The sequence below is a fragment of the Strix aluco genome, chromosome Z (assembly GCF_031877795.1).
Source record: "Strix aluco isolate bStrAlu1 chromosome Z, bStrAlu1.hap1, whole genome shotgun sequence".
Classification (NCBI taxonomy): Eukaryota; Metazoa; Chordata; class Aves; order Strigiformes; family Strigidae; genus Strix; species Strix aluco.
Window position 1 is genome coordinate 87,729,742 of NC_133971.1, and position 22,591 is coordinate 87,752,332.

A 22,591-nucleotide genomic window follows, 5' to 3' on the forward strand; every position below is an offset into this window, starting at 1 on the left:
TGAAATTTTACAGTCAGTTTATGCAAGAGGTTAAATGAGATCTAACAATTCCGTCTAGATCTAACACCTATTCATTTCCTTTTAATCTAGTCAGAAACACCAGAAGAATGGCTAGTGCTCCAGTGTTTTGGCCTTTCCTCTTAAAGTCCAAACTTCAATAAGGGAACATTACAGGCTCTAATAAAAACCACATTTCCTGTAATACCAGGGAAGAGTGCTGGATCACATACTGAGATCAAGAAGAGACAGGGATAAATTCAGCTCACTGCAAACACTGGAGAGTATACGTGCATCAGGATTTGAATTTCTGTTGTGAGACATTGACCCTTGTTTTTTCCTAGGTGGCTCTGGTCCCTTTGAAGAGTTCCCTGTAAAGAAACAGTTGGTATTCAGGGACTGCTATATCCCAGTTTCCTCTGCACCCTTGTTTCTCTCCCAGTATCCACAGACCTGCCTCCCTTATAGTGAGTGACGTGGTGGCGTAACAAGCTCCCTGTCTGTGCAGTGTGTCCCTCAGTCATCTGCTAAATCTCAGTTTCTTTTCCACCTAGAAAATCTGTACACAAAAGACAGCTGCTCAGCCTTAGCTGTGACAAAATACACCAACCAGGACCACATGTGAGTGTGCAGGAGGAGGGTCCTTGTCAAGAAGGAGGACACGTTATTAGTTTAAGGTCCTATGTATGTTATTCAGGATCTCACTTGCTTTGTCTCAGAGGATGTGTCCCCAAAAGGAGCTTTGCCTGAAGGCCGTCCTTAATGTTTCCTTTCCCCAGCTAGACCCTAATGCCACAGCCCCTGGTCCGATGTATTAGTTTCACTGCTGGTTGTGCAACCCAGCACAATGCTTTTCCTCACATCTGGGAAGACACTATATAACAGTTCTGCATCCAGACACTGTACCTGCTCTTATCTTTAGAGAGTAAGCTCTTAACGAACAGAGTGTCTCCGTCTGTTCTGCATTGTACAATGAACCTGGTGTCATGGTTCATAACTGGTCTCACAGGCACTGCCACAAGATAGATAGTAAATAATTAGATTTCTGATCTAGGGAGTGGAGAGACTGCTTTGGTTCAGTCCAATCTCTAAAGTCATTAAACTCATACTATCTTCATTCCCCCTTGCCTGAGGTTCTGGCCCATTCTCCCACATCTCTTCTTCATTAGCGATTCATAATAATAATAGTCATAGACATTTTGGAAAAAAAAAAAATCCAAGAAAGCAACTCATCCAATGTACTTTACGTTGTGGCAACATCATTTCATGTTAATTGAATGGCTGCTTGGAAGTGTTGGTGTTTTGTGGTGTATAATCAGTGTATCTGGGCATTCATCAGCAACTCAAGAGATGGATAAAATAAAAATTTGGGGGAATTAATTACCACTCATATGGCAGTTCACAGGCAGGAAGTATTTTACTAGCTATGAATTCCTGCATGCTAAGTCTGATGCTACAAGAAAGCAACCCTCCACTAAGGCCAGCCCTAATGCATTCGAGTTACTTATCACTTATTTTAACACTCTTCTAGATTGGGCAATCTCAACTTGTGTTATGAAAGGGACTAGTCCTACTGAAGTTCCCACAAGCATGAGCAGGCAGTGTCTCCTACAGGAATGAATCTGAGTTGACTCCACTGTAAAAGTGCAAGGAATTAGCCCCACAAAGTTGGCTCCAACTATTTGGAAGAACATCATTATTTGGGGAGATTTTCAAAGAGAATATTTAGACACCCAAGGCCCATTGACTTTATGTGAGATTTCAGCAGTGAAACACATTTGACACTTTTGAACATCTCTATTTATCTAACTAAGTTACTTCTGTGGAACTAATGATTAGAGAACCTGAGCACTTAATAATCTTTAATGCATGTATCCTTGCAGCACCAATGCTATTTTATGGAAGGAAACTGGAATCAGAGCAAAATGTTCTGCCAAATTTATGTGTATATTCAGACAGTCAAAAATAATACTAGTCACCAGATAGAAATGGAGTGAGAATAATAGCCTGACCCTGAGTAACCTCTTCAAGGTCAAGGAGAAAATCTGTGGTAGGGTGAGCCTCAGTCTTCCAAGCGGCAATGTATTGCCCAGTGTAGAGCTCTCTCTTCCTCTGTGCGGGATCAGGCTGCAAGACTGCCCTTAAAATTGAAAAGAAGTGAAACAGTCCCTCACTAATTGAAGCCAACTGTTTATCCTCCCTGGGGGAAAATGTTTCAGTGCAGTGCTGCCTTGAAAATTACCTCTCTACAAATGATATTACAAGGGGCCATATTCATTTTCCATCACTGATTCCAAAACAAGCTGGTTTTAAAGATAAAAATATTTTTCTTAATTATGAAAACACATTTTAAAGACATTGATGTTACACATTGCTTTTAATTTGAAACCTTTTTTTTTTTTTTTTTTTTTTTTTTGAGTTCATTTTCTGCCATGAGAATGGGAGTGGTAGCAAACCCAAATACAAAAATGAAAATGGAAATTGACTTTAAAGGGGAATTAAAATTGATCAGATTATCTCTATTGCTCAGGCTGATTGGGATGCAACCCCTCCTATTTTTCCCCTGACATTATGAAGCAGACACATTAATGAAGAAAGATGCCTTCCCTTTTTAGGACAAAACCCCAGCTTCTCCTACAATCCATACGTTTTGTATAGCAATTTTTATTCATAGATCTTAACTAGGGTTTCAGAAAAGTCAAGTATCATCATTCATATGATACAGATGGAAAACTATGGCATGAAAAGGTGAAAGTTGCGATTCATCTTACCTCTCTTCAGGTGTCTAAAAGTGAGATGTCTAAATCTGAGTTAATTGCCATAGGTTCAAGATTCAGTGGAGAGAGAGAGAGGGAAACTTCTGAGCACCATTTATCTCATCTATCTTAGGATGGGGTGAGTCACAGTTTGGAGCCACCTTTCTCCTTCTACTGTTCACAGGAGAAGCCTGGATGAGTAACAGACTATATGCCTAGTATCTAGGCACTAAAGCTAGGCAAAGTGAACCCTGCCTGAAATAGCATTTTAAGGAGAGTGGCATAGAAGCCCTGCTTAAAATTTCTTCTGTCGCTAAGCCCAAGGCTCCTAAGAGGACCAGTTTTTGAGTAAAAGCACTAGATACAGTTTACCCAGAGAGCTTAATTATTTACATAGGGATTTCCTATCTCCTAAACTGATTTCATGTACATACTGCAAAATATGTATAGTAATTGGAAAATGCTATGTATGCCATGGAGAAAAGTTTTCTTGACCTTCAGTGTCTCCTGAATCTTGAGACTTCTTGCAAACTGTGATACTATAATCTGGGCTCTCAGCAGGCAAAGGGGCAAAACCCTTCTCACTGAAATTCCCACTCAGAGAAGAGAGAGTTCTGTCTGCATCAAAACTGCAGGGTTGAGCCAGTCTTATTTTAAATTGCTCAATTGTAACCTCTGTGTGTCAAGAGCTGAAGGGTACTGACTATAGTCCAGACATTTGCTAGCTCCTAAATCACACTAAAACTCACTTTCCAGAAAGACCTTGGTTTACTCTAGAGTGAAAGGACTTTGCAAGCATGCGAAAAACAAGTGACAGTCATGAAGAAACAGTCACACAGCATTATGTGCTGAACACTGGACTCAATTTACACACTGGCAATACTGTATAACTGTATGAGCTGTACCAGATCTGGAAACAGCTAGACCCAGGTTTTTAAAATGTTTAGGTACTTGACTGACATTGATTACAGTTGGGGTTAGATAAATAAACAAATACACACTATTTACATGTGCATGTCAGATGTATTGCAACCGTAAGTTGCCAGAAAGAACTGAAATTCAGACCTAGAGTAATGATGACAGGCAGGGAAATAACTTTGGACACCTTATAGCATTTTTTGTTGTTAACTATAAAGCATGCCTCTTTTTATCCCAATTCTAAGTGACCTGCAACTAATGAGTTTTCTGCCAGATGCCTCAGTTTCCTTTGTACTAATTCTTCTCTTTGTCTTTTCTCCCCACATCATTTTGCACCAGACCTCTTCCAAGACCTCTGCCTTCCTGGTACAGTAATCAGCAACAACGGCATTTTGACATGGGGAGAGAGATTGGATGTTATGCATTATAGGCCTTGCCCAGGGATTGCTTGTGCATTTTCATTGAGGTATCACTTGGTAAAATACAGAAAAAACCTCACACACAACAGGAGTAAGGACAACACCAAGCCCCTCATACCTAACTTGTTGCTGACTGAATAGGGGATGTTGGTGCATCACTGCTCCAGAAACTGGGCTTGGACTCAGTCTGAGAACATTCTGATCCTTTGTGAATGTCAGACCAAACGCACAAGGAAGAAGCTTGGAAATCTCTACAAGCAAATGAAATCTGTAAGGTGTGAGCATCAGTCACTCTTACTTTATTCAACATCAGACAGAAAAATGGCCAATATGTTCCCCCAAATGCTTCTCTGAAAGAACAGCAAAACATGCCTTCCATTTTTTAAAGAAATGCCCATGTAACCATAACTACATGTTCGTCAATAGAAAAACACATAATAAATGGCTTGTTATTTCGACTCTTTTGTGAGACAGTTCATTAGAAACTTCATTTGTCTACATGGATTGCACTTGTTCAGCTATATTCTAATAAAATGCACACTGCTTCCAATAAAGGGAATGCATTTGCTATTGATGTGCTATAAACTACTATACAGAGAGGTGTTATTATATCCCTGTGTAATAACAAGCCAATTATAATGATCAGCAAAACCTTTACAATAAAGTCAATGCACGAGGAGTGATTATCATAATGCATTCTAACTGTTCAGTGCCATAAATGCTTTGCAATTAATTGTAGAGTGTATCTATAAATGTATTATTAATGCTGTACAAAAACCCATTGACAAGCAACCTTTACATTAAAAAAAAAAAGATACTAGGATTGTAATGTGTCCCTGAGTTCACCTAGGAGGTTGAGCTGTATTTACAAAGGCGGAATTTTTTATAGGATTACATTTTTTATTTCCTTCACTCTCCTCCTCCCACCGCTTCTTCCATTTTTGCCCTGTTGTTGAAAAACCTCCAAATATCACTCTGCAGTGTAAGGGCACTTGATCATCCACCATACTTGATTTTTGTTCCCGTATACATAATTTTGGGAATAGCTATAGGCTTTCACTGGTGTCTTAACCCTATAACACTGACAGCCTGACATGTATGAATGCCAAAGGCACTAGCTGCAAGAAATGAGCAAATAAAAGCATATCATAACCTAAGTAGGCAATGCAGGAAGGGGGAGAAGGAGAAGGGAATCCAAGTTACATAATTGATCAAAAGTTGCATAGTAGCAGAGAACAGAACTGATATCAAAACCTCCAGGCGATGAACTCCCCAGCCTCTCCCCAGGCTCTGCTCTAGACTCTCCTCCTTCTTGTCAGTAAACTATTACGTTACAGATGCTTTGTCAAAAATGTGCAATATGTGGGTTTTTTTCCTTTTATTCCCTTAATACTTGATTTTAAAAGGTTGTCCTTAGGACATGTGCTAGAACACAATGTCCTGTGGATCTTTTCCAGTTCCTATTGATGGGCTCACTTCCATCGATTTCAATCACGAACGAAAGGGCAGACGTGAACAAGCGTTTGATGTTCCTTATATTCTTTCAGCAGGTGTGTGTGGACTGGAGCACATCAGCCTTCAGAAGAGTCATGGAATATGAAACGCTACAAACAAGGATCCACTGGAGCCTTTTTACTCCCCCAGAATTAAGTTTTACCAGACAGTGGAGAGCACGAATGGGGTCATCCAGGGCCACTTTGAATTAACTGATCCATTTGCATGCTGGTACATTCTGCCTGATTGAAAACGCTGCCTTGTGAGGACAACAGGGTGTCAGCTGTCAGTAGGGTCATGCAATCCTGAATTGCTACAATGAACCAGGAGATTTTAATTTCCCATTGACTGTAATCAGTCCCACAACAAGCCACAGCTAGAAAGAGATTTCCATGAGTACTAAAATGCTCTTTCTAAATCAGGTTTATCTTAGGGCTAAAGGAAAAACACTACAGATTTTAACAGATATTCAGACCTGGAATAAAATCCAAGGGACAGGTTCCCTTTGAACCCAGTGACTTTGAGCATTGCTGTAGAAGGCTCCATCACACACAATGGGGTCTAAAGCTTGGATCTGCCTTTCAAAGACTGGCTTCACATGAACTGAGAGAAAGGAAGAATGTTCACATCTGGGTGAGTTTCTTGATACTGCCCTGGACTTGATGCATCCGTGTTCACATTGGGAGAAAACCAGGACATATAGGCCAGAAGGGGCCAGAGTGATGTCCAAGACTGTGGGATATCTAAGGTGGCCTTCATGGTTCTAGGCCCAGCTCCTTTCCCAGCCCTTGACTAGATAGACAGAGAGGTGAACACACTTCAAGCAGCTGACATCTTTCCCTCCCAATACTGCAGCATCTCCGACAGCCATTCCTGAGGAACTCACCCTGTCAATGACAGCAAGGTTTGCTGTTGGTCCTGACACTTCCCCAGCCTCTGAGGCAAGAAAGCTGCCTCCCAGTTTAATATCAAGGTCTTTTGGTTAGGTTCTCAATTTTTCTTTATTCCTTTGACTCATGAGCTCATCTCCTCTTCCAGTGGATTTTTTAACAGAATATTAGATTATTTTTAAACAGTCATTCCTTCTCTTTAACCTTCACAGAGATACTGCAACTCAGCACCAGTGTGCAGTTTAATATCGGATATGTAATTAATAGAGAAAAGATATTTATATTGGGGTGTGGGGGTATTTTTTTGGTGTGTGTTTTGTTTTATTTTTTTAATTCCTCCTGCAGGAAAACTCAAACCCAACTGATTAATCATGTTTGTAGCAAATCTCAGGAAGAGGAGATGTATGAGACTTAGGAGCAGGATTTGTCATGAAGTTGGAAATCTCCTTTCAAACTGCAAGGGAAGATAAAGAAGGAGAGAGATATTGTTTAAACTGTTGTGGGCACTGAGGGAAAAAAAGGGAAATATGAGGTGCGAGGTGTGGTAAATGATTTGTCCAGAGGTCTTGAGTCTAGACCTCATAAAATGTGAAGACAGAAGCTGTTACTGTCCAACCAGTAGTCTTAGCGTTGCAAGTGCAATGGTTGCAACAAAGGTTGGCACATGTGTGTTGCATGACCTTTTTAATTTCCTGTCTGTGCCTTGCTCTACTCAAACCACTGAAGATTAGGGTGAGTCATACTGGACTCACAGTGATGTTGAAAGAGTTAATGGGGATGTGTTCATGGAGAAATAAGCTTGGACCTTTTCTCCCAGCTGTGAGAAGGGAGAATATTATCTGTCTCCCTGGTGTGTTTGCCAGTGTCACCTGCTTGCTCCTGCTGAACGTGTGTGGGGACCATAAAAGATAAAGAGATGAGCAGTTGAAGAAAAAGCTGTGGCAGGGCACATAAAGGTAGGTTGTATAGGTTGCCACCTAGAAACACAATGTTCCCTCAGCTTGCTCTCCAACTTCTGGGGTGAAAAGTCTTTTAAAGAAGCCCACCAAAGGTACAAGATAGGGAACTGCTGGTAAAGTGACTTTCACAGAGCTTGATGTGCCAGGCAACACATGTGGCTTGGAGGTAAGGAAAAGATGAGAATTACAAAGGTGCAACTCTGATGTGTGCATAGTCCCATACTTCAGGACTTCTTGCACACGGGCACAGCCTAACCTCAAGCAGCGCAGGAGAAGAGATGCTGAGCTCTGTCAAGATTGCCATCTCCTGACTTATCCTTAACTTTCTTCTTCAGACCTTTCCAGTCTGAAAGCCTGAGCAACCAAACCTACTCATTGCAAAGCACTTCCAAGGAAGAAGGAAATCATTCCATGTGGCATTGTACCAGTGTGAAGACAAACTAAGCTGAAGGCAAGTCTTGCTTGACTGTGGCATCTAAACAGGCCTGGATCTGGCTAGTACCTGGATGGGAAGCTTCCTGAGAGGTGTTGGCCACCTGCACAAGCCACAGAATTCTGATCAGTTAAATGGAAAACAGCTAAATGCCAAATAGTTACTGGGACCTTGGGCTGTGTTTGTCACAGATCAACCCTGCCAGCTGCAGAAGAGAGCTAGTGAGAGTTAGAAATCAGCTTGATGGAATAAGAAATAGATTCAGGTCCCAAAGGAAAATAGGGCTTAGAAACCATGGAGAGGCCATTCTGGCCCCATCATCATTGCTGAACTGATGGAATGGAATAAAAAGAAACAGATCATAGTGCATGAGCAAAGCACCACTGTTTTGCTGTTTACTGTAAATGAGTGTTTGGACATTTTGCTCGGAAGCTGGAAGAAGCCACAATGAAGCAGATAATTTCAGAGCCTGCACACTGAGTAACGGGTAGAGAGACGATGCAAGTCAGTTGAAATATGAAGTCCAAACGTTCCAGCTGCTGCTATCACATCCCCCAAATAGCAGATAAAGACACACTGCACATGCCTCCCTCAAACATACACAAAAATAATTTGCTTGAAAACACAAACAAAGACAGAAGCTTTAGTATAGTTGTGAAGTCTTGCATGCAAAAGACTCTGCACTGTGATGAACTGCAGACTCTCCTGCAAATCTCTCAACACCCTCTGCAGGACATTGCAGCCTTTCAACTCTAAACCACTTTGGACTTTGCCTTTTTTTATAAAGTCCAGAAACCTCCTGTATCTCTTCCATAAAATGCAGGAGGACCCCAAACCACCATGTATTGTTTTGTGGTAGAGACATTAACACTGGACCTGGGTAGCACACTGTGTGCATCTTTACATGCCTTCCTTTATGGACCTTCTTCTGTCCTTTGAGAGGAATGTGGGAGCAATGGAGCATCTAAGCATCACTAACGGAGTACAACTAGAGTAGCAGGAGAGTCCTTTCCTTTTAAAAAATGTTACTTCTTGTACAACCTAGTGGGACCTCGGGGCTGCGTTTATCATAGGTTAACCCTGCCAGCTGTAGTGAGAGTTGTCTGGTGAGAGCTAGAGATATTGCAGATAAAATAAAAAATGGTTCCAAACGTTTGCCACAACCCACAAAATAGACTTGAAATCTTTTCCTAAGTTTGCAAAATTTAAGTCACTGATATCTACAGACTATTTTTAGAGCTGAATACGAGAACCAAGAAAAAACATCAACAACGGGATGAAAATGAGGGAAAATTATATCAGCTTAATTGGGATTTGTCACATTCAGAATGTAACATGGAGTTATAGCTTACATCCCTAAAAATATATCGGACTACCTAATCTATGGTGAAGTAGTTTCTCTATAGTCAAAGTAAAATTTGGACAATGCAAAGGCCAGTGAGAGTTTTTAAGATACCCTTAACAGAGCTAGAGTTACACCCTGATTTTTCAGAATGAAATACAAGATTTTTGCCTTTTTATCATATTCTATCAATTCCATTACTTCTAAAGTCTCTATAAAATGTCAAAGGACTTTGACCTTCTGGTCAGGTATTCAAAGTTTCATGAAGCATTCTGTAGACAGAATACCCCTATATAACATTTTGTAGCTTGACTATACACACACACACAAACAGACAGGAACACAAAATGCAAAATTTTCCCATTAATTTAGACTGTTTCCCTAGACAAATGTACTGAGGATACATTCATTTCTAGTTCCCATGAGATTAGGCAAATGTAAATAATGCCATTTTTTATTGAAAAGGATTGCACGCTTTGCCTTGCTCCTAGTCCAATATGGGGATTAACAAACAAAATAATAAAAACAGCAAAACTAATAAGGGACATTCAGCATTTCCATTTTGTTGGGCTGAGTGTAATTTGTGCCAAGCCATATTTTGAATTCTTCCCCAAACCTAGATGGTCTGATAGTCTAAATTCTTGCTCACACACACAAAATACTAGCACACCCGCTTTCAGTTCAGCTGAGAATCAAGACAGGAAGGATTAAAGACCAACAGAGTCCAGACTCTAGACAACAGGAAAAAATGCTGAGCAGAATCTGATTGGGAGGGGAGAGTAAATTTTGGACTCCCATCAGCTTTGGGTTCTGGGAGATTCGTTTTTTTAGCAAAATGAAGGTATTTGCCCCTATATAAAACACAATCTCCCTTCCTTGAGATCACTGCTCACCATTTCCAGTAAATGCCTCCTTGCAAACTACAGTTTCAAAGAGCACTGCATCTTTCTTTAATGCCTTGACCTGGCACAAAATTCCCCATAAGCCAGAAGATAGAGGTGTATTCAGAGCACGGGCTTTGGGCAGACCAAAGACTTGTGCTGTGCAGAAGAGATGCTTCATCTTCCAAGTCCCCCTCTTTCATCACGTCCCATCCCAATACATGGACAGGGTATAATAAGCTACAACTTAAGTTTCTTTGTTGTTGAAACTGACCTTTATCTTGCAGCCCTAATGAAGTCTTTTGATGTGCTCCTAAGATACACGGCCTCCTTTTTAGCATTCTGTTTGCTGTGCCTGCTTTAACTGGTGGGCTTGCAAAGAATGTAAGTTTTCATACAATGCCTCCCTTGGGTGACAATTGTTCTTTTCTCCCATAGTTGCCCTTGAGTCATGCTGTCCTGAAACATCACCAGCCCAGAAGCAGCTTGTCAGTGGGGAATCAGGACAACATGTCTTTCATGCCAACGATGAGTGAACCCGCTTGGCCCCTGCATTTATGGCCACCACTGATAGAAGAAGCAATATGGGAGCGGAGCGGGTGAGAAAAGATAAGGTCTGTGTGTGTTGGGGAGACAATTAGCTAAAATACAATGGGGAGGGAACCACTGGTGTGACGGATAATGTGGAATCAAACCGCCAGCAGAGCCCTTTGCAGTTCAAACCACCCCTCCTGAAAGCAGCTGCTCTTAGCAAAAGAGTTTGAAAACCCTTCCCAGAAAGCCAGGCATGTGTTCTCTATTAGTGATTTGCATTTAAAAAAACAGAAAAAAAAAGAGTGATTGGGAACTACATACCCTGTAGGCGCACTAAGCAAATTGGCCAGCCTAATTATTATTTTTTGGTATGTCTAATTAAATAGACAAAAGGCCCTCCCTTCACTCTCCCTATCGGCACGAGCTCCACTGGAATGTGCATAATGTCCCCTCATTTGCCCAGGCAGCTGAGCCTTTCCCTTTTCCCCTAGGAGATTGGCATTGACAACTGCCCATGGCTTACCCACTCTTACTCAGACATAGAGCCAGATCGTCAGACGGGAAGGGAAAGAGGATAAATTGACCTGGTTCTGTTAAAAACCACCAGACAATGCTGTATGATGTGACATGTCTTTGTTGCAGGTTAGAAACATGCCGTGGCCCTTGATAGCAGAACTTGCCATCGCAGAGCCCATCAAATACTTTCTACCCAGTGTTGGCCAAATTCCCTTGAATTTACTTTACAGGGACTCTAAAAGTGCAATATTTATCCCTGAGCTTTCTGGCATTTTTCCAGCACTCAGCTCTTCCCCTGCTCTGCAATTACATGGCACCACAGCCCTTCCTTAAAGAGCCTCTGATGACCTGCTGGTTTCACCACTCCGTAACACCAGCCCTTTAACTACAAGCTACGTACAAAGTCTTCCAATGACTTGAGTCACTGGAGAGTTTCAGCCTCACACTGATGTAGTCAAAGCCTCTGGAATCCAAAGCTTTCAACTGAAGAAAGAACACAATTTCAGTGCCTTTTGTCTGCGAGGCATTTTACTCCTTTTAAGTAGTTGTTGCTGGAGATTTCCACTAATGCCTGCACAAAGATAGTCGTGCCATAAATGAGTAAGAGTTTACATCTATGGTGGAAATTAAAGAGTTTTCACACATTTAAGAGCCACATCATTACTAAATGACAAAATCTACTCCCACACTTATATCATGCAGAAGCACTAGTGGTTTTACTGCATATATGGGCAAAAGCCTCTCTAATTTTTCCAAAGAGATAGGGATAGAGAGGAAGGAAGAACCATGTCATTAGATATATGTGTATATATATAAATGTACAGATACAAGAAAAAAAAAAAAGCAGAGTGGCAATTTATCCAGCATAACGGACCATCTCACATTTTCTCAGTGAGCTCTGTGTTTGATCTGACAAACAGGCCCCTATTAGAAGAGTACGGTGAAGTATCACCACATCAGTTCTGGTAGAAAACCTTTTACAGGAAACACCTTATCACTGGTGATCTATTGAACAGTCACTTAGCAAAGCCTTCCAAATCCACTGTGCAGGATGGAAAAGCAAAAGACCAGCTCCTGATTTCAGTTACACCAGTGCAAATCCTAAATAACTCTCTAGGACTGAGACAAGTCTTCAGTTTCAACAACAGGTTTATCCAGATAAGCTGATACAGGTGCAGAAAACTCTGCTACCTTAGAATCTGCTTTTTCCAAAGTAGAGTTGCTTCAGTCCAAGCAGAAACAGCATGGTCAGAGAAACCATAAAATATCTGCTTTATCCTAACCAAATTAAACACCTCTGCAGCTCAGCCCAACATTGGTCTGAAAACCTATATTGCTGTCACTGCTGTTAAACTTTGTTAAGTCAGCGCCTGATGCTTCACTTCTTAACGAGGCAGTTATTTGTTTCCCAGGCAATCACTGGCACCTGCCTGCCTTTTAAAATCAAATAATAATTGAATATGAGGAAAGCGAGACGAAGTAAAGGAGATTTAATAAAGAGAATCTTTGCTGCAGAGGGAATTTCTTTGGCAGTGATTACGTTACTAATTGATCAGCACATTGCCTGAGAGAAGCCAGAGACAACAATTATACTTAGCACTGTGGCTGAAAGCAATGCAGTCAACTACCTCCTCGGCTTTCGCTGTCCGCTGGTTTCACCTGGATTGGCCGGTTCATCTGTAAGAAAGAGCAAAAAGAGACACATAATTAATCATGGAATCAAACAATCATATAGAGGCTTGTTATATTTTTTTACCATGAATCATAGTTAACAACAGAATTTACTCCATGAGGGGGAAAAAAGGCAATTAGTAAGCAAAGAAGTAACCACAGAGTACAGGCTGATTCTTGGTCTGAGGTAAATTAGTGTCACCCCATTTACCTGACAGGGGCTTTGTTGAATCACATTGGGAGAGGGATCTGACTCACTTCACACAGGTCATGAAAATTTAAACATAACTTTTTAAATTTCTAATAGTTTCCTCTGTAAACACTACTGTGTCAGAACAGAAATGCTTTGTCAGAACATGAAGACCAGTGAAACTTTAATTACAAAGATTTGTTGAGACTTGACATGATGAAAAGAAAATGGAAAAGTGAATTCCACCTCCACTGTTAGATCAAGAGGATAGTCACCTATAACATAGCAGACTCCATTTCACAATTGTGGAATGGGATTTGGATCTGGTTTGTCCACATGCTGCAGGAGTGCCAGGTATTGAGATGGGGGGGGGGGCAGAGGATAGGATATGAGTCAAAATATCTCTCTCTGTTGCTTTTTCAAAGATCTTTTTTCCTTTCTCATATCAGAACATAAGCAAGTATAAAAACTTTGTCATCATGCTGTCAATAGGATTTCTGTTCTCCAACTTACCCCTCTCTCTCTCAGCAAAAGCATTGGGGAACATCATTACCCCAGAGCTGGTCACTTCCAGGAGAGAGGGCAATAGATGTTCACAATCACCTTCACTGGTCATGCCTGACACGATATGGGTGTCTGATGAACAGGGGTGAGTATATGCCTCTCTTGTCGATAGCTGGAAGTGCAGATCGGATCAGAACCAGTTGAGATTTTAATCTGAAAGATCGTCCCTGCCTCTGCCTCTATGTCAGTTAAAGTAATCCATACACTATTCAGACGGACTATTCAAAATATCTTCCTGTGTTTGACCAACCCTGAGTGGAATGAAACTCTCCTTTAGATTTGCAACCAAAGAAAGTTCTAGTTCAAGACATCACAAGGAACAGCAAGTCAGAAGGCAATGGGAATCTCCCAAGCTTTTGCTTCCCAATAAAGTCAGACCGTAAACTGGCTGATGCAAGTCACAGGGTGCCTTCAGGTGACACTGTCCATCCCTTATTTGTGGCTAATCACAGTCAGGCAGCAAGGCTGTTAGTTTTGTTTATTCTTTTTTTCCTAATTTCCCTTTTTTTTTTTTTTTTAAGTAGTTCATAATCATTTAGATTTATTCTAATTGCTCTCCACACATATTTAGTAATAAAAAGTTATCAAGCTGGCTGACAAGTAGGTTAAGATGATGGAGAGCCTAGCAGATCCTGCTGTATTGTTGTCTCAAGAGGGAAATGTACTTAGCCATAAACTGACTACAGTTAGACTCGCACTGAGGAAGAGAAGGATCAATGGCTCCAGATGCTACTGAGCAATTTCTGCTCTCCTGTACGCCTGTATCATGCAACAAACTCCAGACAGCTGAAGTGCTAAAAACAACAAAGAATCTGGTACTGGACAAACCTTGTATCAGCCTCTGTTTCTACAGCTGTAAAGACCTGTTGCTCACACATATATCACAAGATTTTAGGAGGGCTGGAGATGGTACATTTAGCAACAGCAGGATGGACATCCTGCCACAGGGCTCCTGTAACAACATGTGACCAGCTAGCTGTTACAGACATTTAACGATCTGACATCACAGAGGTGAGGAGGCTAATTTATGTCATGTAACTCCAAATGTCTAAAAAGTGCAATTTTAAGCCACTCTTAAGATTGGTGTCTGAGATAAAACGCATGAATGGTCTTCTGCAGTGCCTGTTCCTTTCCACTGATCATAAAGGTAGTCTATGCAGTTAGAGTTAGGTGAGATGAATGCCATCTTTGTTCTCATGTGCAGGATAATGAGGCCAAACCACCCAATTACTGTGCTTTAACTTCCCTCAGCTGCTCAACCACTGCAATTGGTTTGTGTTTATGGCAGGTTGGTGTTGACACCATCCATGTGCCTAGGTCTGACTTGAGAGCTGTTAACTTTCGACAGCTGCACTCACGCTATATATTCAGGGTTCCTAATCTAACTCCAATGGTTAGAGGAGGGTGGTCAGAGGTCCCTGGTGCTTACTCTAAGACAGTAAGAACCTGCATCACAAGCAGTCAGTAAGAGAAATAGTAACAGTAGCCAGGAATTTATAGGAGGTGTGCCCTGAGAGGAAGTGTCTAGAGTGCAAAATGGACACAGCCTTGCAATGCAAAACACTCCATAAATCTACCAACACAGGTACTGATATGAAGCCTGCTAGAGTCATGAACATCCCCCTTGAACTTGAGTAAACTTTGGATCCAGCTTTTAGAAAAACTAGACAGAGCTCTTCCTACTTGTTGAGTTGGATGTGGTCAGTCTGCAAAAGGTAGAGATCATCAAACCCTTTACCAAAAATGAGAGGAGACTAATGTTTGTTTGGGGTGGGTTTTTTTGAGATTGGGGCATGAGAAAAGGAAGACAATGCCCAAAAAGGGGAAAAAAAAAAAAAGAGGGAGGGAATGAGCATCCAGCAGAGGAAGAAAAAACTGGGGAAATTAATAAGTAAAAGGCTAGCGTAATTTAATGTACACTATGATTTATATACTTGACAATTTCGTTATAAACCAAAGAGAAAGTGCTGCCTGCACGGAGCCCACAATACGAATTGAGATCATCTTCACTTGAAAGACACCAATTATAGGGAGAAACACTAAGAGGAAAATAATTAAGTTTTCTATCTCCATCTATGGAATTTTTTTTTTTTTTTTTTTTTGACAGACACTCTGTGAGCAAGGGACTGGCATGGGGAGCAGAAAAGGGCTGAGTGGCAAAATAAAATGGCAGAAAGATGTACCTTCCCCAGTCTGGGGTAATGCCTTCTTGGAGAGAAGGGAATTCAGAGGTTCAAGCTGTCTGCTTATTCTTCATCTGGGAATTGTCATGGGTTTAATGTAAAGAAACCAAAGATTATATTCCAAGCTGTGGTCTTCTGAGCAGCAGTTGGGAGAATATTGATATGGACATCTTTAATATCTGTTCTGTCTTGGTGGACACTGAGAGGTGATAGGAGAAAGATTTGCCAGTCAGCAAATCTGATTAATACCATGGGTATCCACATGGGATCATGTGAGGTTTTATTGATCTCTAGCACTAGAAGTCTTCAAAAGAGATTTAACAACATGGGAAAAGACCTAGGTAGGCTGATACAGCATTTGAACTGACAGATGGACTAGGTGAACTCTGTTAGGCTCTCCTCTAGGATGTGCTACTCTTCTGTCCATACCAATGGTCCTTCTTTCCTCTGGCCATTGATGCTCTTTGTGCTTTCTTTTGAAAAATGATCATGGTTCTTTATTCTATATTATCCCTGTTGGGCTGTCACAGTGAAAGAAGTATACTGTTTTACCATTAGTTAACCCAGAAAGAGTTATTCCTCCTATTCTTTAGGACCTGACTAAAAATTTTTATTCTGTGTATAAACTGTGAAGATTCCTGACATTATGGTACCAGAATGCCTAATAGTCATAAACCCATTATAAATCAGGAAAATATGTTTCTCATTCATGATTCACAATCCAGTTTGGCCACAAATTTATTTTGACGTGCCTCACTCAGCAGCAATCCTTAATAGAGGTGTGTTAAGGACCACTGAGGCACAAAGGGATTTAGGCAAAAGCCAAAAAATTTAATCTGGGGGTCTGGTTACATATGACAGATGCAATTTGCAAAGGGGTGGCAAGCAGATGGCAAACGAGAGTTTTATTCACAACTGTGTTCCAAGTGTGGCCTCAGGCAAAGCCTGTGTCTCAGATTCCCTGTCTGTATTGGGAACTATGGGCACTGGGTACCGCTACAGCTGTGAATCAGCCCCATATCTGGAAGAGGTGATCACATCCTATTTCCACCAGTGCCATAAACACTTGGGTTGATGGTGGAATTAAGTGGAACTTCAGGTGCATCACACTTCTCATTTCCCTTTGATCCTTTGCACATTCATCTCTGCTGAAAACCACCTTTACCTTTGCACACCTTGGACAAGATGATCGTACTTGTTACACTTCATACTCTTCATTTTGGCTTTTTCTTCCTTTTGCCTAAAACCAACCCACTCAAATAATGCCAGATGTCATCCTCTCACACCAACTTGCCACTTGCCCCACATACCCCCACCCCAATCCTCACTGCAAGTAGAAACACGACATCATTTTTCATGTCCAATTACAGCCATTGTGGTGCCACTGTTAAAAGACAGCGCAGGTACTCCTGTCAAAAAGGGTTTGAGTTACAAGAAGCGATGAATTACAGCAAGCCCTTTTTCAATTCTCCACAGAAATGAAATGTCAGAGCTTGCTGCTGTATTTTTCTCAGCACCATCAGCTACAGGCCACTGCAGGAATTAGACAGGGGACAGACGCTTTTCTGCATCATGATTTTTCTTTTCCTAAGGTTGTTGTTTTCTCCCCCACCAACCTTTTCCTTCTCCCTTTGGCTTTGATATTAATTTAGAGCAGATAGAAGGATCACCTGGGATAGAAGAATAGGAAGCAGAGACAGCTGATTTCTCACTGTCTCCATCTTTCTTCCTCTCACTCTTCCTACTACCCTTTCCTTTCTTGTCTCACTCACTTCTTCATTAGTCATTAATATGTTTGGTGTTTTGAGCCAGGACTAAGGCTCTACCAAGCTTGAGAATGGACAAATGCAAAGATAAATAGAAGAAGAAAGGGGAAAAAATTAAAAAAGGATGGAGAAACCCTGAATAGCTTCAAGTGTGATCTGAGATATGAAGGAAAATTGAGAAGGGGAGGAGGCTACTGAAGATCACTGAAATGCCACTAATGCTTAGGAAGATCATGTCCAAGGCAGAAAAGAGAGCTGTGTTGGAGATAATCTGCTGGTCGCGCTTAAGGAAGAAATCTCTTCAGGAGACAAAAAATGATTCTAGAGCTTGTATAATTTGTAAGACCATAGAAGATGACCGCAGTGAACATCTATCTAATAATAGTTTTTTCATCTAAGAAATTTGAATACTCCCTGAGAACAGATTGGAGGGGTTGATTAAGGCTTTGTATCAAAAACTGTGAGGAAAGGTATTCTATTGTCCATGTTTCCTGAAGTTCCCAAAAAACCACTCTGGTACAGTGCAGAACATAGAGGTGTTAACCTCTGACAAGGCCCATTTTTAGCTCTACACTGTCCTTCTATATTAATTTGGACATATCATTACATCTGTCTCTTTCTCAGCTTTCTCACCTGCCTCTTCTTAACTTTCTCTTCTGTACAATGAATATACCCTAAGGTACCATGAAGGCGGATGATGAAAAAAAGTATCTAAATGTTGGTGTTAAACAAGCAAACAAATACATGTCCAGTCATTTCTATGCCTGAGTTATGTGGCAAATAACAAACTCTCCTGTCTCAATCATGTTCTGTTGTGTTTGGCATTGTTCAGGCATCAGCCCTCTAAATCAATGATGAAACACTGCTGTGACCTAATCACAAAGGACAGGATGGTGATGTGAGCTAGCAGGTCTTAGCAAATGTTATTGGGCACTACTGTATCTCTGTAGGTGATGGCTAGCCTCATGGAAAAAAAGCCCATCCCAGAACAACTTGCCTCCTAAAGATGCCATGTAGTTCTTGGGGATCTCATGACATGGCTCAGGTGTTCATTGGAGATATGAATACTTTAATAACTGCCCTGAAATTTCTAGAAAATATGGTTGCTCCTTACTTTTTCAGTGGGAAAGGTTTTTCTGTTCAAAACGACCCCCCAAAACACTAAGAGGAATTTCATTTTACCACTTCTGCAAGTTTTTTTGGGGGTCTGCCATGTACACAATAGTAATTCCTCTGAAGTCAACACAGCTATTTATGTGAATAAAGGTACTGGCAGGAATGTGTTTGCAGGAGTGGGTCATAACTTTTAAAGCATTGAGCAAAATCTGCTGTGATTGAAGGCCCTGAAGGATTGAAAGAAATGCAAAGTATATTAGTGTCAAAGCTGGAAAGGCCAAGAAAATCACCTACAGTTGAATTGTGTGTGTGTAATTGCAAAGTTCAGGTAAATCACTCTGTACCTGATTCTGAGTGACATAATTGAATTACAGTGATCTAAACTAGATAGCCATAATAGTGAATCCAAAGCAATCTCCTCTGAAGAAAAAACAAAGCCAGAGCCCAGGTCCTCAGCTCAGGGAAATTTCTGTGAATGTTACAGAATCAGGAAATCTGCTTCAACATAGGTTAGTCACACAACCAACCTTCTGTATTTGTATATTGCAGCTGTAAGGCATAGAGCAAAACCCTGTCCCCATGGGAATAGAGGTAAGTGCCGTGCTGTGGTTGCATGAATTGCCATGTGATTACACATTAAGCATACATTTGTGTGGGCAATTCAAATTGATACAATGTTGGATTAATGAAAGAGTAGGGAGAGGAAATGTTTTAGAAAGTCTGGTGAAAAAATATCACGTTGGCTTGCCTTGTGGGAAGCACTCACTAGTACTGCATTGCATCTGAAATTACTATCTCAAACCTTATCGGGGTGGCAGACTTAATTTCTCCCTACCATCCTCTTCCCTGTCTGATGAGATGTGTGTCACAGACATGTACACAAATAGATGAGAAGACCTGAAATGGGAATGTATGAGATATGAAAAAAAAATCTTGAAGGGTCTGACCTTTACAAATCAGTCAATGCTCTGGTGCCTACCCCTGAGAATGATTGCTACCGGCCATCCCTGCACTCTGAGAGTATTTTCTATATATCATATAAAACACATTATAATCCATCCATCTAACTATCGATTCATCTTTCCAGTTGTCTCGTGTATACAGATGAACCTAGAGGAATCTTAAGTTCAGTTCAGGATCACGTGCAGAAGCCTATGGCTTCAAATCCAAAACTTTTTCCCTGCAGAACAGTTTGGGCTTGAGTTTGAAGAAACCACTGATCTTGTTAATAGCAAAATAAGACCTTTCCAATACAACAAATCCTTTGGTTTGTCCTTGGGGAAGCTGAGAATATAGTGCTCAACCTCAGGTGCCTTTGGTTTTAAATGAAATGGGGAGGGGTAAAGGGCTAACTCAGTCCTGGCAGGTCTGAGGACAGTAGGAGGAAAAAAACACAGGATGCTTGGAACAACAAAGCCTTATTTTCCAAAACAAGAGAGACAGCACTGAATTTTTTTTTTTTAAGTATCATATGCAAATTTGCATGTGAAAGAGACAGCAGGAGATCCCCTTAAAGCTCTGGGCAGTCACACAGTACAAATGATGTCTGGTAGGTCTACTTCACCTGCTAGACTGTGCCAACACACACAGAGTGTGCCCTAAGGTACCAGTGCCCCGATCATCCAGATGAGTATTTATTTGCACTTGTGGATCTTGTCTGGCTTGTGCACTTGACCTGTCTTTCCTAGGAAAGAAGGGAGCCTGGTGGATGCTGAATTTGGCTTGAGAAAAGTGTCTGTAGTTAACCTGCATATGTGAGAAGTCCCTGGACATTTAGTGAATATACTCAAGCAAGTAAAGAGTCCCAGGATTGGCCCACTGGTGATGCTAAGCTATATAAAAGGGTCTATTTGTCCCTGTATCCTGACAGCAGAGGTGTAAGTTTTGAAGGGACACCCTGTTCATTAAATCTAGTTCCCTGCTGCTACCAGGAGCAATCACAAGGTGAAATTCTGTTCATAAACACATCAAATTCTAATATAAACTGAACTGAGTCTTTCGCTGTCCTTTCCTCTCTTCTTCCCTAATATCAGTAGGGATAAGATTTTCCACAATCTCACCTCTCTTTTAATTTCCCACTTGAGTTTATTTCAAGATAATTTACATTCAATTTTAAAATGTGCCCAAACCATCTTTTATCTAAAATTGTTCTTCTCTATCCCTGGAATCTTCTATTAGCCAACTCTGCATGCATTTAGCAGAAAATAACCACATTCTCTTTTAGTTTAGATATTGTGATCCCAGACTCTTTCAGGGAAGAGCAACAGCATAATACACACATATGAAGATAGTCCATATAGATACAACCAAGATACCTTAAACTACCCAGCATGGCTAACAAATAACTGTATCTAGGTGGCAACACAGAATTTAAATGAGTGATGCAAATATGTGCCAAGTGTCCTAGATCAGTTTTGCAACGTGTACTCAGCTTGGGTGTTTGCAGTTGTAGGTTTATCTGTGCCTGCACTGCCTAGTTGAAAGCTTTCTCTCAGACCTTGTATCTGAGTTGTCTCACAGATGCTCTCTGTGTTGGTCTGCTCTGAGGTTGCTCAGCCCTGCCTGCAGTTGGTGCTCACCCAGGCAGAGGCACAGTTTGGAGTATGCTCAGGAGCTGCCTTGGTGAGGAAGTGCAGATAAGGGGAAAAGTAGGGTGTTGTCTGCATATGGGGCATGTCACGATTATGTGCGCATTAGGTGCACTGCACAGAGGCCAGAAACTTCTTCGTTATGGACATGAGTGGGGCAGGCAAGCAGGCCAGAGAGACAGATGTGTTACTCAAGGCATTGTAGACACAACCCCTGCCCCATCACTTAGAGCTGAACATCTGTTCTAGTCTTTTCCTTATCCTGAGCCCATGACCTCTGGCTGTTGGCACTTCTCTGTTGTACTCTTCATTCTCTAGACTTTATCTCTGCTTCTGAAGCAAGACCCAAATGCCACCTGTGCCACTAATGGTTGCTTGGCTTGACTCTGCAGACTTTAGGCAAGGCCAAGCTCCCATTGACTTCAGTGCTTTGAGTGCAAAAGGAGCTTGGCCACTGTCCATCCAAGATTAGACCTTCTGTGCTTGTGGCTTTGTATGCCTAGCCACAAAGATAAGAACCACAGCCAGCCCTTTCACCCATGGAGAAATGCTTTCCACAGCACTGCCATTTAACAAACTGAGTAAGCAGTGAAAATTAACTAGCTGCTTTCACCCACTGCCAGAATCATGAAATACAGGCTCTCTCACTGATACAAATGTGCAGGTAGCCTCAGGGCCTGAATTAAAGCATAGTCTCCCCAGGAAATATAAGAGGCTACCACACGGTTAAGGTTGCAAGCAGGGTTTTCCTTTGGTACTGGACTAGATCCACTCTGAGCCAGAAAGTGATTTTTGCCCAACACTGGCCCTGCTTTCAAGGGTGATGGACGTGTTCATCCTCTCCTCCCCCACTAATTTCCCTTCTCCCAAGGGTTAAGGTTATCTGTGGGGTAAGCTTTCTGCAGTGTGACAGATAACAGTCCATTACCTCAGTCCTGCACACCAGGAGGACCAAACCTAAACCTACTCCAAGTAGGGTGCTGTAGCATTTCTGAAGCACAGGGGTTTCCTTCTCAAGACATATCCCTATCATTATACAGGTGGTATGGTTGTGCTTTCCTTTCAGTTCTATTAATGAACAAATATAGACTAATTATTTTAAAATAACCTGAAATAAGGCCCATTTGAGCAGAAAACAAACCATGCCACTTTCTCCACTGGTTTGTCTAAACTGATTTGAAATCACACCTCAATTTAGATGTGTGAAAACCCTGCCTAAAGATAAACCCCTTAGCTGTGCACTGGATCAGGGCTGCAGTTCCTGAAGGAGCTAGCAAAAGGAAAATAACAAAAAAATCATAGAATCATCGAATCATTTCGGTTGGAAAAGACCTGTAAGATCAAGTCCAACTGTTAACCTAGTACTGCCAAATC

The 22,591-nt window shown here is 41.3% G+C and overlaps 1 protein-coding gene across 9 annotated transcripts in view; it reads right to left on the reverse strand.

Annotated features, from left to right (window-relative positions):
* CELF4 (CUGBP Elav-like family member 4) overlaps window positions 1–22,591 on the reverse strand; it is a 720,508-nt gene that overhangs the window by 299,372 nt on the left and 398,545 nt on the right. For all 9 annotated transcript variants that reach the window (XM_074811976.1, XM_074811977.1, XM_074811975.1 and 6 more), the window contains exon 3: window positions 12,768–12,816. In XM_074811976.1, the coding sequence (XP_074668077.1) occupies window positions 12,768–12,816 (49 nt within the window). The remainder of the gene's footprint in view (window positions 1–12,767; window positions 12,817–22,591) is intronic.